General features: G+C 43.0%; 4 protein-coding genes across 5 annotated transcripts in view; 2 read left to right on the plus strand and 2 right to left on the minus strand.

Annotated features, from left to right (window-relative positions):
- smyd1a (SET and MYND domain containing 1a) overlaps positions 1–2,726 on the plus strand; it is an 11,298-nt gene extending 8,572 nt beyond the window's left edge. For both annotated transcript variants that reach the window (XM_080847875.1, XM_080847876.1), the window contains 4 exons: positions 503–595; positions 1,071–1,234; positions 1,795–1,963; positions 2,310–2,726. In XM_080847875.1, the coding sequence (XP_080704001.1) occupies positions 503–595; positions 1,071–1,234; positions 1,795–1,963; positions 2,310–2,459 (576 nt within the window). In that variant the 3' untranslated portion in view covers positions 2,460–2,726. The remainder of the gene's footprint in view (positions 1–502; positions 596–1,070; positions 1,235–1,794; positions 1,964–2,309) is intronic.
- A 2,150-nt stretch (positions 2,727–4,876) lies between these two features.
- fabp1a (fatty acid binding protein 1a, liver) lies at positions 4,877–5,683 on the minus strand (the record flags this gene model as incomplete). Its single annotated transcript, XM_080847672.1, has 4 exons — positions 4,877–4,930; positions 5,045–5,134; positions 5,337–5,509; positions 5,617–5,683. The coding sequence occupies 4 exons, from the start codon at positions 5,681–5,683 to the stop codon at positions 4,877–4,879; spliced, it is 384 nt and encodes a 127-aa protein (XP_080703798.1).
- Positions 5,684–6,546: 863 nt separating this feature from the next.
- On the plus strand, positions 6,547–13,100 carry thnsl2 (threonine synthase-like 2). The gene is made up of 9 exons (XM_080848163.1): positions 6,547–6,612; positions 7,214–7,450; positions 7,810–8,004; positions 8,293–8,445; positions 9,090–9,329; positions 9,603–9,751; positions 10,649–10,774; positions 10,946–11,100; positions 11,312–13,100. Exons 2-9 carry the CDS (start codon positions 7,228–7,230, stop codon positions 11,538–11,540), a joined length of 1,470 nt encoding a protein of 489 aa, XP_080704289.1. The 5' UTR covers positions 6,547–6,612; positions 7,214–7,227; the 3' UTR covers positions 11,541–13,100.
- A 363-nt stretch (positions 13,101–13,463) lies between these two features.
- oxt (oxytocin) lies at positions 13,464–14,738 on the minus strand (the record flags this gene model as incomplete). Its single annotated transcript, XM_080847180.1, has 3 exons — positions 13,464–13,603; positions 13,996–14,200; positions 14,619–14,738. The coding sequence occupies 3 exons, from the start codon at positions 14,736–14,738 to the stop codon at positions 13,464–13,466; spliced, it is 465 nt and encodes a 154-aa protein (XP_080703306.1).
- Positions 14,739–16,181: the final 1,443 nt, after the last annotated feature.

Raw genomic sequence — 16,181 nt, forward strand, 5'->3', positions numbered from 1 at the left:
CAGGGATGATCACGTGGTGGATTTCTCACGTCCGAGGCTCCCTGTCTTGCAAGGATGGCAGTTTTGCACAAGGTCGGAAGAAGCACAGTTCCTTTTTTATCTCCTCTGGTCTCAACATGCTCTTGTTCATATGCAGACTTAGTGGCACCTAATATTCTAGTTACACACACAGAGAGAAAAGCCATGCTCCTGCTGTCATAAGCACATGATTCATACAAGGAATATATTAATACAAGTCACTTGATTATTATATTCTTAAGTCATTAACAGTGTTTGGAAATAATCTCTATCAGCTACCATAACAGATAGTGTATATCAGGCTGAAATCGGAACAGATGTGAATAAACAGAACGCTTGCGATTCAGCAGCTTTGGATTACACCCCTGTCTTTGCGCCATTTAGGTATTTCAGAACCCCCCCCCCCAGCCCCCCCCCCACCCCGCAAATGAGGGAGCCGTAAACGTTCCTGACACAACGCTTGTGTCTCTTTGTGTGTTTGCAGCCCTCTGCAGACCAGGTGAAGGAGGTGACAGAGTTCGGCCTGAAGGCTTTTGAGAAGATTGAGGTGGCACGCATCTCTGGGGACTTTGAAGAGGTAAAGTAAGCTCCTTCCCTGCTCTTCCTATGGATTCACTGCTAGTGTTAAAGGGGCAGTCCTTATTATCCAATAATATAACCCTATAATCCGATTATAATCCATTACACCTTTCTCAAATTCAGCAGAATACTCTAGCTGTCCGTCTAATTTGTGCTCTCAAAAAACCTCTGGCCCTGCACAGTCCTGGCTTTGTAAATGGGAAACAAATTGGCTCAGACCAAGCCATACGCTATTCCAGCCTGGCTGTTGAGATCCAATATAAACCACCATTGGCCAGGATCACGGACTGTCCCTTTAAGCCAAGACATGACCCCTGTGCTCAGGGAGCAGCAAAGTTGAATGTCTTCTCTAAACGCATGCCATACCATACCATAAGCTTAACGCATAAAAATGCTATGTTGCATATGTATCTTGTTTCTTTATCCAACTTGTCCCTTCCGTCTCTGTCTCTGGCACTCCCCCTTGTGGCCAGGTTGTGAAGTTGTGCCGTGAGTGCCTCCAGAAACAGGAGGCAGTGCTGGCCGACACACACTTGCACCACCTGAGGGTGCTGAGCTTAGCCAGCGAGGTGCTCTCCTTCATGCGCTCCTTCAAGGAAGCTGCAGACTGCGCCAGCCGCATGGTGGCCGGATATGGGTGAGTATACAGTACCAGTCAAAAGTTTGGACACACCTTAAATTTTTTAGAGAAATGTTTTCTTTACTTTTATTATTTTCTACATTGTAGATAGATACTGAAGACATTTAAACTATGAATTAACACATATGAAATGATGTGCTAAACAAAAAAAGTGTTTTAGAAAATAATAAAAGTAAAGAAAAAACTGGTGTGTCCAAACTTTTGACTGGTACTGTATGTATAATCATATATGTATTTTCTTACATTACATAACATTTACATTATACTAGCATCAAGTTATATATCCTTTCACTGTTGTCTCCCACACTCACCCTTGGATGAGTTTCCTGTAGGGTTTATACACTCGTAATACCCCTGTGACCATTTGATGAGTTTCCTGTAGGGCTTATACACTCGTAATACCCCTGTGACCATTTGATGAGTTTCCTGTAGGGCTTAATACACTCGTAATACCCCTGTGACCATTTCATGAGTTTCATGTAGGGCTCAAATCATTGCAATACACCTGTGGCCATTTGATGAGTTTCCTGTAGGGCTTAAACCTCTCCTCCTTATAGGAAACTGTACCATCCAAGCAACGCCCAGCTTGGCATGGCCACCATGCGGGCAGGAGTGACTAACTGGCATGCCGGACACATCGAGGTGGGCCACGGCTTGATATGCCAGGCCTTTGCCATCCTCTTGGTGACCCATGGCCCACACCACTCCATCACAAAAGACCTGGAGGTACAGCATGATCACACACTCACACTCAGTCTCTCACTCACTCTCTCACACTCACTCTCATTAAGTCTCTCTGTCTCTCTCTCTCTCTCACTTAGATGCACGTACACATCCCCACACACACACACACACACGTGTATATTTTGGGAATTGTTGCTCTGAAAAGCGGAAGCTTTGAGGAGTGTATGTTCCGTGAGTGGATGTTTTGAGGAGTGTATGTTCTGGGAGTGGATGCTTTGAGGAGTGTATGTTCTGGGAGTGGATGCTTTGAGGAGTATATGTTCTGAGAGTGCATGTTTTGAGGAGTGTTTGTTCTGAGTGTTGTTTCGCCCTTGTGACCCCCCTGCAGGTGATGCGCACACAGACAGAAGCAGAGCTGCGGATGTTCAGACAGAATGAGAAAGCCTATCAGAGCGTGCGGGAGGCAGCGCTGTTCGGAAAGCCACTGGATGAGCCAATCAAGGAGCAAGTCAAGGAGCTTGTCCAGTGTGCCAAATAGGCCCACACACACACACACAAATAGGCCCACACACACACACAAATGCATTCACATACACACACACACACACACACACACACACACGTACACACACACACACACACACACACACACTTACACACAAACACACACACACACACACACACACACACACACACAAACACACACGCACAAACACAAATACACACACATACCTACATAAAGGAAACAAGACTGGCAATACCAAACAGGTGGTTTTGAATGAACTAATAAAACACTGTGACTCATTGTGCTGCAGTATGTTTTGATTGTTTGACACTGGAGCCCACAAAGCTACCTGAGGTGGTCAGGCCCGCATCTGGACAGCAGGAGCGATGGTGAAAAGATCAAAGGATCACATGAGCTGAGACGTCTTGAGAACCAGATCTAACCAATCTGAATGTGCTTTAGAGATGTTATTCTTTTTCTTTGGACACTGTTTTTGGTCACAGTTATTCTCATGGCTCAGACAACGGGCCTTCTGCCTTTACATAGTGTCATATCATAGCATACATCTATACGTTATGGTTCATGGTACTATTTTAAGTTTAAGTATTTAGCAGATGTTCTAAGAACAATATCCAGAACATATTGAATATATTATGCATTCATATAAATGAATGCATAATACAAGATAGCAGCAGATAAAAAAAATATTAACAATTATAATTATTATAAATGTATCATATATTTTGAGGGGTATTTCTCAAAAAACAGTAACATAAGAGATGCTACTTTAAATGATCACAACATTCTAAATCTATATCTAATATTTTCTAGAGGCCAACAACAAATTAACTAGCATCAAAGATGAGCTAATTTTAGGCAACTGGGTGGAAATTGAAGGTGCACTGGTTTAAAATGTCTATTCAGGATTACGTGACATATACTGTACATGTTTACACTAAGGATGTATAGGAAGGAGCCATGGGCTTTAAAAAAAAAAAAAAAGAGAAACAATTGAGGCCCCAGATAGGCTTACATAAATGTAGGTTCACTTGAAAGCAGCAACCACAAACTGAACCACACACTTATTTTCTTTTCGAAAGAAAGAGGAGGCGTCCTGCAATTCCCACAGTTATCTGCCCCACTTATGACTTGCAGCCAGAACTCCGACACAGAGTCCATAATACCAACGGAGACTGTGCCCTATTGAATGGTTACATTTAGTATGTCACTATGTTTAGTTTTGGGTTAGGGTTCATCCTTAGCAGGGTTGACATTTACCTTTCCTAGTGCTGAAATATTTAGAAGGCTTGAAACATTTGAACAACGAAATGAGGTGGAACTACTGACGTGGAAAGGAAGACTGGAAGAATGTGAGATGGACGGTAGAACCCAGTCAGGAATCAACAGACAAGTCGAATCACTTTGCCAAGAGGTAAAACAGAGTTCAATTATGCAAAGTTGAATTGGCTCTGAGACGAAGTTCATTAGTGGTAATGATGTTTGCAACAAGTACTGTAATTCACGATACATTTTAAGATAACAGCTGGTCTCACTGAGCCAGGCTGGACGAGACACAGATCCACTCTAAAACCATTGGCCGTCTGTGCAGAAGCGCAGGTGCAAATAGTGACCCAGCTTTTAATGTATGAACCAATAGCCATTAGAATAGATCATAAACTAATAGTGACTTTTCTTAGTTGTAAAGTGACTGAATGTAATGCACCATACACTTTAGGAGGAAAAAGGCAGTTTAGGGTTAAACAAGGTTTGGGGGACAGAAGTTGGAATGACCTGCAACAGTTCCGTGACTTCAGTGCTCATGTTTGCTCATGTCATGTTTAATTCCTAATGACTCAACACAGTATTGTCAGGAAAAAAAAAAAAAAAAAGGGAACATGTGCAACACCTTAAGACAACAGCCATAAAGCTAAACAAATTAATTCACACCCGTGGGCACTACCTCCAGTAAGGCCTGAAAAGTGCCTCTCTAACTGGCCTTACGAATGGCAGTTAGTTTTAACTTACTTGCTTTGGGCCACTGGAGTGCATGCACTACAATATTTTAGAGCACCAATTTAAAAAGAGCGCTGTACAGGTTGTCAGAAGGTTTCCTACCATTAGTCCACTTGGGCATCTTCATGCACTATAGACAGTCATGAAGCTACCATAATGTGCAGCTCCTGCCCATCAGGATGCAAATTTGAGATCCTTGATGTGTTCAACAGCACAACATTTCCTACCGTCGGTCAGTGAACCTATTGTCACAAGCTCTGGCGGATAAGACATGTGCTGTGAGAACATATTCCAATACACACCTGATAAGGGAGGGGTCAGAGTACCTTTAGGGCAGCAACACAAACAATGCAAATTCAGAGCTTAGGAAATGCAAGCAGCAAGTAATGACAATGCTCACACTGATTTTCTTCTTTTTATTTTCCTCAAAAACACAATCATGAGATGCGCTTGCTGACTCTCTTGTATACGATTGGGCCCAAAGTCATGGTCTGAAAAAAAAGGACATAGAATGCTTGTTCAGATTATATACCGCAGAGTTAATTTAAGCCCTACATTAAAAGCATAAGTGAATCTACAACATGATTGGAAGAGGCTCTACTCACATTGGAAATGGAATCTCCACACAACTCAGTGACAGACTCAATGCCTTTCAAAGAAACGGTCAGCTTGTTCCCATTCAAGTGCACAACAGTCTAGAATAGGAGACAACAGAATGCAGGACTTTACCATAGTTCTCTGGATACATTTAGAAGAGACTTAATATATTTAAATTAAAGAATTAGCCCAATTCAAAGAGGAAAAAGATTTCAACCCCTGCATATTGCAGGTCAACTGCAAAGCAATTGCCCAAAGATGCATCCCCACTTAACTTAATCCAGGTAGGGCGGCACTAACCTTGACTTTCTCTCCAGTCAGGGTCTCCAGCTCACATTCCTGGCCAATTGTGAAGGTGTTCACCATGACCTTTGTACCAGTGGTAACGGTCACCTTGAAGTGATCTCCATGCTGCTCAATTTCAGAGACGCTCTTGATGTCTTTGCCCTTCTGAATCAGTTCATCAGGCAGACCTACAAATTTAAGAGATTAACAGATTAAACATATACATTCAGACAAGCCAGTCATTTCTCCCATGTTTCTGGAATATAAACACAGCATAGCCGCTAGAATGACTCACCAATAGCCTTCATGAAAGGCTCAAAGTTCTCCTGAGACTCCAGCTCATATTTTCCAGCAAAGGCCATTATGAACTTCTGCAAGAAAGCAAGAGTGTGCAGGAGCCAACCACTTATATAGCCCCGATGGAATGATTAACCCGATCGAGGACAAGTGGAGTGATTTCACTGATAATTATATGACGGTGATGTGGTAATGAGTTGTGAAACATTAGTAAAAAGTTGCCGCTGATAAGGTTCCCACTGTAATCAGTGTGAACACAGCAGGCAGCAAGATCAAAGTAATTGACGAAGTGGTTCGACCCGTAAGTTTTTTACTCATCATTTATACGGAAATCATTCATAACAGCCTAAATGCGATCAATACTTTTTAAATTATCTATTTTTGCTTTAGGCTCAGTGAGCTTTTCTTATTTGCAGTGTTTATCGACTGCAGTCATTTTATTTGTAATCAAACACAACTCTTTTTTACAGATATGAGCACTGCTCCGGTTACGGAGCCCATATTGCTCTGTCATTATCGCTTTTGAATTCTATCTACCCACATGTAGCCTAGTATTGGCCTGTAACTTATTTAAACCAACTTGAGCTACCGTGCTGTCAGTCTATTCTGAGTAAATTTCAAATTGCATCATAGAATATCTGATCAATAATCTGGTTTTTTTTAATCATTCAAGTTGTTACAATGATACGTTACCAGAAAGAAAGCTTCAGTGTAGGTCAAGGGTCAAACTTCAAGCTGCGCATTAAATTGGGATAAGATAATATTTCTCAAAGCAGCAAACCTAATTTGTTATACATTAACCACTTGGACTTGATCGTACAGAAGGTGGCGTAGTTGTGCACGGTTTATCGAAGTTTGCCGTGATGCTTACACTGTGTGTTGCACAGAAATGTGTCCCTTTCTTCTTACACCTATCTAGTTTTGTTCCCGTCGTCTAGCGGTGCTAACTGCTTTATTGTCCCCTGCGCCCGATTTGCAGTGACTGGCTTTTGAGGTATTTCATAGTTTGTCCTCGTGTCTTTCGTCGTAAAATACCAATTTACAGACATGACTCTTGAGATCTGAAATCAAAAGGTTACTACAGAGCACCAAAGCTTGAGTGTCTCAAGAGTTCTGTTTATTCCAAACTTGACATAATGTAAACATGGTTGAAAATTGACCAGAACAACAACTGTCAGTAACTGGAGCATATGACGGTAGCACATTATATAATTCAGTGACTGGACTTTTCCTGATATTAAGATAAAACAATGCACTGGTTTTCAGCCCAGTTCGGTATGTCTTGCTGTTGTCCCTACTAGTCTAATGCATAGCCTACTACGCGCATAACTTAACTCACCAGTAAGACTCTTTATAGGATGAATACTCCCGATTTTGCCAGTCAAGAACGTTATATGATTTCACAAGTGTGCATAAAAATAGCCCAACGTAAATAGAATGGCCTAAATTATAAGTAGTGGATGGGGCCACAGGGGAAGAGTTGGGAACCCTGATTTGAGCTGTCCTGTGTGTCCTTACTGTTACCTTGTCTTGTATTGCATTAACTATTACAGTAACCTAGCATTGCAATAACCTTGAATGCATTGTTCCACCAGCTTCCTGCTAAAAGATGCGCTACTGCAGCACGCGAGGAGGAGTGCAGGGATGGGACTTCAGACAGGTACTGTTTTCTGGTTATGCCTCTGATGGGGGTATGTTTATGCCCGAGACCATACCCACCCTGGCCCCTGAAACACTCAGGTCCTGGGCTCCCCTGTCCTACCGGAAGCTGGTGTACGAGGTCTGCTCTCTCTTCATTCCTGAGGAGCTGATCCCGAGGAGGGATCTGGAGGGTGAGTCATGGAGGCTGTGTGTTACACTGACTAAATGGCCTCACTGTCTAGTTAGCTCAGTGTTTGCGCATGGTTGGCTGATTTCGAGGCTGACTTGAGACGGTGAGATTGACCCTAATTTTGTTTTGGAGTGTGAGGCATTGTAGTCAATGGATTTTATTGCATGCAAGCAGAAGACACGACTCAAAAGCATGTACCTTACACCAAAAGCATGAGAGTTGGCAACCCTGGTTTGCTGTGAACGTGGGTTTGCCCAAGCCAGAGTAGCACTGTGTGAAAATAATAGCACGATCATTGCAGTGACTGAATTAAATGATATCATGCTGATGGACCTGTGATGGTTTTCTGTGATTCTCCAGGCCTTATTACAGATGCACTGTCTAAGTTTGCTGTGCCTGATGTGGTGAGCATAGCTAAGCTGAAAGACGGCCTCTCCATCCTGGAGCTTTTCCACGGAGAGACGTTTGCCTTTAAAGACCTGGCCATGACCTGCACCGTCCGCTTCCTGGAGTACTTCCTTCAGAAAGAGAGCAGCAGGGCCACCATCCTCGTTGGTAGGTGACCTGTCACCTCATTCCATCAAAGCATTTCAAACACACGTACACACACACACACACACACACACACACACACACAGTGTTTATTGAATCTGTTAATGCTATTAGCAGACAGCACACAAGGGTCTGTGTCATCATCGTAAGTCACTGTTGGATAAGCGTGTTTGTAAATGAGGTGTGGACTAGATTCTCTGTGTGAGAATTTCTTGTTTGCATAATTAAAATTGATTGTGTAATTATAATCTGATACAGAGTTGTTTTCTGACGCTCACACTCTGTATGCAGGCACCTCTGGGGACACTGGCGGCGCTGCAATCTGCAGTGCGCGAGGCCTGCGGGGGGTGGACGTGGTGGTGGTGTTCCCCCGCGGACGCATCACCCCCGTGCAGGAGAAGCAGATGACCACCAACCTGGACGACAACATCCACGTGTTTGCAGGTGAGGCTGCACCCACAAGTTGAAAGGTCACAAGTGATGTCAGCTCGGGTCACATAGGAGAATGGTCACGGGATGATGAGGGCTGATGATGATTTCACTGCAGTGGAAGCGACCTCTGGAACGTCTGTTTAATGTTGTCATCTAATTATGAAAAGGCAGAATGACCTGAGCAGTAATGCTGAACAGACTTCAAGTAGCACTGTTGGACCAGAAGTGACCTTGACCGTTGTGCAATGATTGGTTTATTGCTTGAATAAAAGGGAAATAATAAAATCTGGTGAAAGAATGAGGTCACCCCTCAGAATATTCAGCTAATTGCATATTGGACACATTTTTTTTCTTTGGATCCTGGAAGTGTTCTTTCATCACAAACACTCACATCTACAAACTTCCGGTCGACTCCCATACTTTATTGGATTACACCACACACAAATATATGAATTAAGTAGGAACTTAGGAAGGTAAGTGTAGGAAGAACACTGTAGGAAAACTGTGGCAAGAACAGTAAGGTAGCATCCTACTGTTGTCACATTCCTTACATGATCTGCCCTTCACTATTTTGTGATGTACTGTAAACTTATGACCTCCTATGTGTGCCTGCATTGTAATGGTGTGTGTGTGTGTGTTGCTCTGTGATGCTGCAGCGGACGGGACATCAGATGACATCGATGTCCCCCTGCGTCGGCTGTTTGCGGATCAGGAGCTGGTGAGACAGAACGGCCTGATGAGCCTGAACTCGGTCAACATGGCGCGCATCCTGGTCCAGCTGGCACACTTTCTGTACGCGTACCTGCAGCTGAGTGGCGTGGAAAAGACCCGCCCTGGAGACTCCCTTCCTGTCCTGGAGGTGGTGGTGCCCACTGGTGGGGCAGGCAACATCGCAGGTGAGTGAGTGCAGTAGAGAGCAGGGCTCACTGAATATGTCTGTGCCAGTTGTGAATTTCGACAGGCATTTCCTGTTTACCCATAGAAACCTACAGATTTTTCATTGGTTATGTTCCATTCTTTGAATGCTTCTGTGTCACATTCCTATAATAATTCCTCTCGTCTGTGTGTGTGTGTGTGTGTGTGTGTGTGTGTGTGTGTGTGTGTGTGTGTGTGTGTGTGTGTGTGTGTGTGTGTGTGTGTGTGTCTGTGTGTCTGTGTGTCTGTGTCAGCTGGATGTATTCTGAAACACATGGGAGTGCCACTTAAACTTGTTGCCATGGTGAACTCCAATGACATTGTTTGCCGTGCCGTGCAGAGTGGTGATTTCTCCATGGCAACCAGTGTCAAGCAAACCCTGGCCCCTGCAATAGACATACAGGTGCTCAACTTTATGCTTCAATACTGACAATGTACACTGTAAACCCAGACAGTTCTACTAACTCATTAGCATTATGTATTCAGTACTTAAAACCTGGTATTTAGTTGACCCAACTTAAAATGTATTACTGCAAGTGCAGACGTTTTAATTGTATTGGAATGTATTAGTTTGAGTGAACATTGCCTGATAACTAAAAAAATGTTAGTATCTGACGTCATCAACGTCGTTGAGAACACCATTGCAAAGCTCTTGCGATGAGAGACGGACACAGCAGACTTAAGGTAGAGGAGTCGTTTAGTAATCGAGAGGTTGGAAGGTTGCTAGTTCGATTCCCCACTCCTCCTTACCAAGTGTGAACCCCTAAACTGCTCATGATCTATAAATGCAAAATTCCTTGTCAATCGCTTTGGATAAAAGTGTCTTTTAAATCACAGATGTAAATGTAAATGCAGTGGCAACACTGGGAAGGCGGTCGACCAATGACAGTTCTCTCTACAGTAAGTGCTTGCGCAAGAAGTTGGAACGTAAGGAAGATACCCTTTCAAAAACTTGTAAGGGCGTAATAACTAGTTTGAGAAAGACCCAGAGAAACACATATATCTGACCAGGCTAAATCCTTTACGATTTTGGAATAATATGAGTTCAGAGAACTCAAAAATTATGAAAATGATAACACAAAAAAATCAGAATAGCCGATGTATAATTTTTGAGTTAAGTTTACTTAGAAAAAATTATGTACTCAAATTTTCTTATGTAATCGGTTACATCAAAAGTTTTGAGTTCTCTGAACTTGTTCAGGTTTACAGTGTAGGTGTATGAATTTGCATTGATCATTGTGAATGACCACTGTGTGCTTCTATCGGGTGTGTGTGTGTGTGTGTGTGTGAATATCTGCAGGACCCCTACAACATGGAGCGTGTGTTGTGGCTTCTGTCGGGTAAGAATGGAGCGCTGGTGAAACAGATGTTGGAGGAGTTCCAGAGATCTCACCGCCTCCCCCTACCAGATGCACTTTATAAAGAGGTGTGTGACACACACACACACACGCACTAACTCTCTCTACACCACACTCTATAAAGACAGGATGGTGTCATTCAATGGAGATGACCATAGCCCTGTTCTTTAACTAACACACACAAACACATTAATATGCTCTTCTCACCCCTCCTCTCCTTTGTGTGTGTGTGTGTGTAGCTGAGCACGGTGATGTCCTCCGGGAGTGTGTGTGATGAGGGGATCGTGGAGGCCATGCGCCGGTGCTGGGAGGAGAACCACTACCTGGTGTGTCCACACACCGCAGTCGCAATCTGGCATCACTACCACACACCACCACGCCCAGGGGAAAATAGGTTAGACACACACACACTTACTGGCATTGAATCACACACACACACTCTCTCTCTCTCTCTCTCTATCTCTCTCTCTCTCTCTCTTTCTCTCTCTCTCAATCTTTGTCTGTTATTCCTAGAATGCAGGAAGGAGTTCAGAAAGTGAACCAACACCATTGGTGCCTGTACATCTCCACACCCTAACCCTTCCTCTCCCATCACCGTTGCCCAGGTGCTGCATAGCCACAGCATCCCCTGCTAAGTTCCAGGCTGCGGTCCAGAAGGCGGGGCTGACCCTGGAGCTCCCAGAGGCGTTGAGGGCTCTGGAGTGTAAGGCTACCCGCTACACGGACCTGGAGGTGGGGGAGGACTGGGAAACCAGGCTGAGGGAGTCCATAGAGGCCATTGCCTCGGCCAGGGCCAGTGGCTCGTGTTTTTACTCCGCAGACAAGAGATGCTGATGGGAACCAGGCTGTAGTGAGCAACCTGTGTTGGTCCTTTTAGAGGAATTTAATCAGAATCAACAGCAATTTAATCAGAATCATTTTTTTATGAAATGTGGAAATAATTAAGGCACTTTATTTTCATACTGTATTTCATACACAGAGATAATTCGAATCGAACAATAAAATACTGGTGTGAAAACTTCCTAAAGACAAGCAGACTGAAAAAAATGATAATAAAAAGAGGTTTGATGAAGTGTAGACATAACAAGTAATTCATATTTGGAGCAGTTCAAATGAAGGCAGGGTTGCCCCTTAGCCTCAGGAATTGATAACTGCAGTGTTGCAGTAAATTAAAATGCTTGGTAAATGCTTTTGTGTTGTGTGTGGCACTACAGGTTGGCCGTACCCTGATGATTAGATAATACCGTAAATACATTTTCCGTCCTGACCCGCTGAGATTTGTCTCAGCATCACCTGCAGCTGACTGTCTTTTCTGCCCAGAAGAAGAATACAAATTCTATTGCCATTTGGGTGGCATACTTAGAACCCCTTAAAGGCTATTCCAGGATGCTCTGAAGCAGATACTCCTTATTGAGTTATCTTGAGTGTGTGTCTTTGTGTTCTTGGATTATGTGCATAGTGTGTGTGTGTCTTTGTGTGTGTTGTTGGATGATGTGTGTAGCTTGTGTGGATGTTGGTGGTTGTGTGTGTGTGTAGCCAGTGACTCTGTACTCTTGTTTGATGCATGCTGTAATTGTTCCTTGATTACATGGCCTGATTGTGTATCTCTTCCTATCAGCAGGGCCCTTTGCGGCTGCGTCTTCACTCCATTTAAGTTTATGGGCAGTGGTTTTATGGGTGCCAGAGTTCCTGATCCGCTGGACTCTGACCCAGCGTTGTAATCACGCGTTCACATAATTATCAACAAAGTTCCCATGCTAAATATCGTACACACATCAAGGTGTTCTATTGATGACTATGATTGAGGCATTGGGCTTTTCTCACATTTCACAATGACTCCTTTAACTTTCTTTTGAAGACCATATACAATTCTTGTGTCTTCTGTGTCTATCTATGTCATTAGGTAGTTTGACACAAATGGTTTTCTAAACAGTTATTATATTCTGTGGGCCTTATTTGTATTCATTACTGCAAGCGTGATTCCTATGGACCATAGAAATGATCTGGTGAACTAATTAATATACGATGTGGAATATCATTATTGTTATAACAAGATGACTACTAAATCTACTACCAGCTCCATCCATATGCAACTCTCTTTGTATGCACATGTTTGAAGTTTCGTTTATAAGGTATTATAAACAGTGCATACTTGCATACATCATGTACTCAGGAATATGCTCAGGAAAGGTGCCTCTTTGGTTGGTTTGAAGTTTATTTTCTAATACATTTTATCCATCAGTGTTTGCCAAACTACATCACTGAGTTGGATCAGTATGTCAATGTGTTGCAAATGTTGGTTATGCTTTATAGATGACAAGAGTTGTATTTTGCTGACTTCTTTTGCAATAAACTGATAAGGGGCTTGCAGCGTGAGTTCATTTACAAACTGAACTTGTCTCCTTGTCAGTCATGATCGTCTTCAGAGGGGAGTATAGCGTGATATGGTACATTCCTAAAACAGTTTGATATCTTACAGTTGCATAAATCACTATAATGTAATAACACACAACAGAAGCATAGTCAATACTCAAGAAATCTTTTTTTCATACTTTAGTCATCTTGTTTATTCAACTCCAGAAAGCACTATTACAGTACAATACAGTATTCCTTTTCCCATGTCATACATCTATTTATATTTATATACTGTACAAAATGTCTGTATGTACATGTTAAGGTCATTCACTGATGCGGTCACTGGTTTTTAGACACCTTCATTGCCTAGGACATTCCCTGGTCAGCCCTGACGGCTCACACTCATTGGTGGAGCCTGAATGGATGGGTCTGCCCACTGATATGAAGGAGCTTCATAAGGAGATCCTTGCTGTTTTCTGATTGGCTAAGAGGGGTGTCCTCATCGTCACCATCCAGACAGGATTGGTCAATGGCACAGCCCTCTGAAAAAACACAATGTACTTTTTTAGAAATCAGACTTTTTAACATACACACAGAGTTCACATGCCTAACCTGAATTACAGTTTACAATTACAATTACAATGCTGACTGCAGTCTTGATAGAAACAGATACAGGAAGCAACGCTTCTGTTCCTAACCATCTTCTTTTACATTATTTTCTCAATAGAACATAAGGAATGTACTATGGGCCTGTGCGTTTATTTTGTCATTGTGAGAGTTGGAATGGATGAAAATGGATGGGTCTCTTTTTCCAAATCGCAGTTCACTTGTAAGTATAGATTATGTCAAGAGAAGGAACATAATAAAAGCTTTAGTGTGTGTTATAGCTAAGTAAGAGCCTTGAGTAAGGCTGAGTTGGTGTTGGCCTCCTCACCTGAATCACAGCAGATGCCCGGGGCAGCGCAATGTCCGTCTTCGGAGCCGCAGGCACGGCCAACGGCCTCACAGGGGGAGGGCAGGAAGTTCTCCTCCAGGCAGCGGGCCGTCTCAGGGGAACCAAGGTAGCAACCCATCCCCTCCCCGCAGCAGATGCTGGGGCCGAAGCAGCGACCTCTGTCCCCGGGCCCACACGACAGGCACTGCAGAGGGGAGAACAGGGCTGTCAATACTGCACATGCATGGACCAGCACCACTGCAGTGTAAACTGGAGTAAGATGGCTGATAGTTGAAGGAATATGTACAAGCAAGTGAACTCCAGCGTAAGATACAATGATGAAATATTTGGAGCTCAAGGTCAAGGACATATCAAAGATATTCTAACAATGAGAGGGTATAGAACTCCTCTCATTAAGACAAACTATGCACCCTTCTTAATGCAAAATACATACAAGCAAAATATCCCAGAAATCTGCAATTCAACACCTCTGACCCAAGACTGGATGGATCATTCATCAACTGCTTGTGCTATCAGTGGGTATATTACATGAAGGGAATAGGGCATAGTGAAATAGGCAATGTGCTCTTGTATGCTCCAGACATGAATTATCCTTAACACACCTTTCTCGGTAGGTCCTGTAGAGCCCTTTTGCCTCCGATGGGGCAGTTGGATATGTAGCAGGCTGTGCAGACCGAGAGAAGGCACAGCAGGCAGAAGACCAATCCTGGGGCTCCAGACATAACTGATGGTGCTGAGGGGAGAGACCAGGAGACAGGCAGAGAGGAGGAACGCAGGAGACTTTTAGCACAAAAGAACACATTCAACTCTATCAGAGGATTCATTCTGAGCCATCCATAGAAATATCTCATTTTCTCTGGCTCTATTTTGGAATAAATACCAATTTAAAGCTTAAAAAAGGCAGAACTTTTGCATTATGAGTATCAAATAAACTTACTTTATTGAGGTTGATGGTTGAAGGTCTGAGGTGCTGTTAGCAATGATTCAGGAGGGAAGATGCTTCTTTGGTCCTTGCCATGAAATGAGGCCCTTATATACGTCTTAAAACACCTGGAGACATGATGTGGGTCTGTATCTACCTATTAACAGTGATGATCATTGTATTAATTGTGTGACCTGGTGGGGTCAGTGGAATGGGCTCCGTGATGCCCTGTAATGAGGGGTGAGGTTTTAATGGAGATCACCCGTGACCATGCATAAGAACATTGCGGCTAGAAGACCGGAAAAGGTTAAGTGGCCAGTGGTCAGATTTTAAAGATAAAAAAAAGAAGTCTAGCACTTTGGTCAGCCAGGTGCCATGTTGCGAGATCAATGCAAGATGTTTTACAGTGTTCCAGAGTAAGCACTCGTGCTTTGAAGAATGCAGAGAGAACGGTCAGATTAAATGGTTGACTGCGGTAGCTGCTCACACTGGAGGAGATCTGGCCCTGACCTGCCGTGACCTGTCAGTGTTTCTTTAGTTCATGGGTTCACTTGGGATAATATATGGGCAGGGAGAGGCCAAGTCTGACAACATCTCACTTAAGTGTATGAACAACAAATTATATAATTTATAATATCTAAGAAGATTAGCCAACTGTGTTGCAAAAATAATTTCTTCCTCCTCACACTTAGGCTACATCATTAAAGTTAGTTGCCTACCTCATACCTCTTCAGTTTAGTTAGTGAGATATTTAAATGAGTACTTCTCCAGTTTGGTCACAGTCTGGTCTAATTAGACACGTAGCAGAGGGTGCATGTGATTGGGAGATAAATAATGGTGGCAATAGTGGCGGGACATTTAATATGATCATCATTGTAACACCTTATATCCCAATCATTTGGGAATAATTGCTTTAATGATGTTCAGGGCAACTGAATTAAAATTAATTATAAGACCACAGTCAAAAGGTGAACTGACTTAAAATAACCTAACTGATGTCGGAATCTTGACGCAATCGTCTGTCGGTGTCATACTATCATTAATAAGATTTAGGCAATTAACTAGGCTAGGGCCTACTGCTTGGCCTATTTTGAGCACAAATGTATCCACCGAAACGTCTTTAGCTAGCCCTACCTGCCAAACCCCATGGGAGATTACAGCCTTTTGGAAAAACAAAACAAGAGGATGACTATTGCAATCTAAATGCAGAGGCCACTCTATCCAAATAGGTCATAGGCTATTC

This window comes from Sprattus sprattus (assembly GCF_963457725.1).
Source record: "Sprattus sprattus genome assembly, chromosome: 11".
NCBI lineage: Eukaryota > Metazoa > Chordata > Actinopteri > Clupeiformes > Clupeidae > Sprattus > Sprattus sprattus.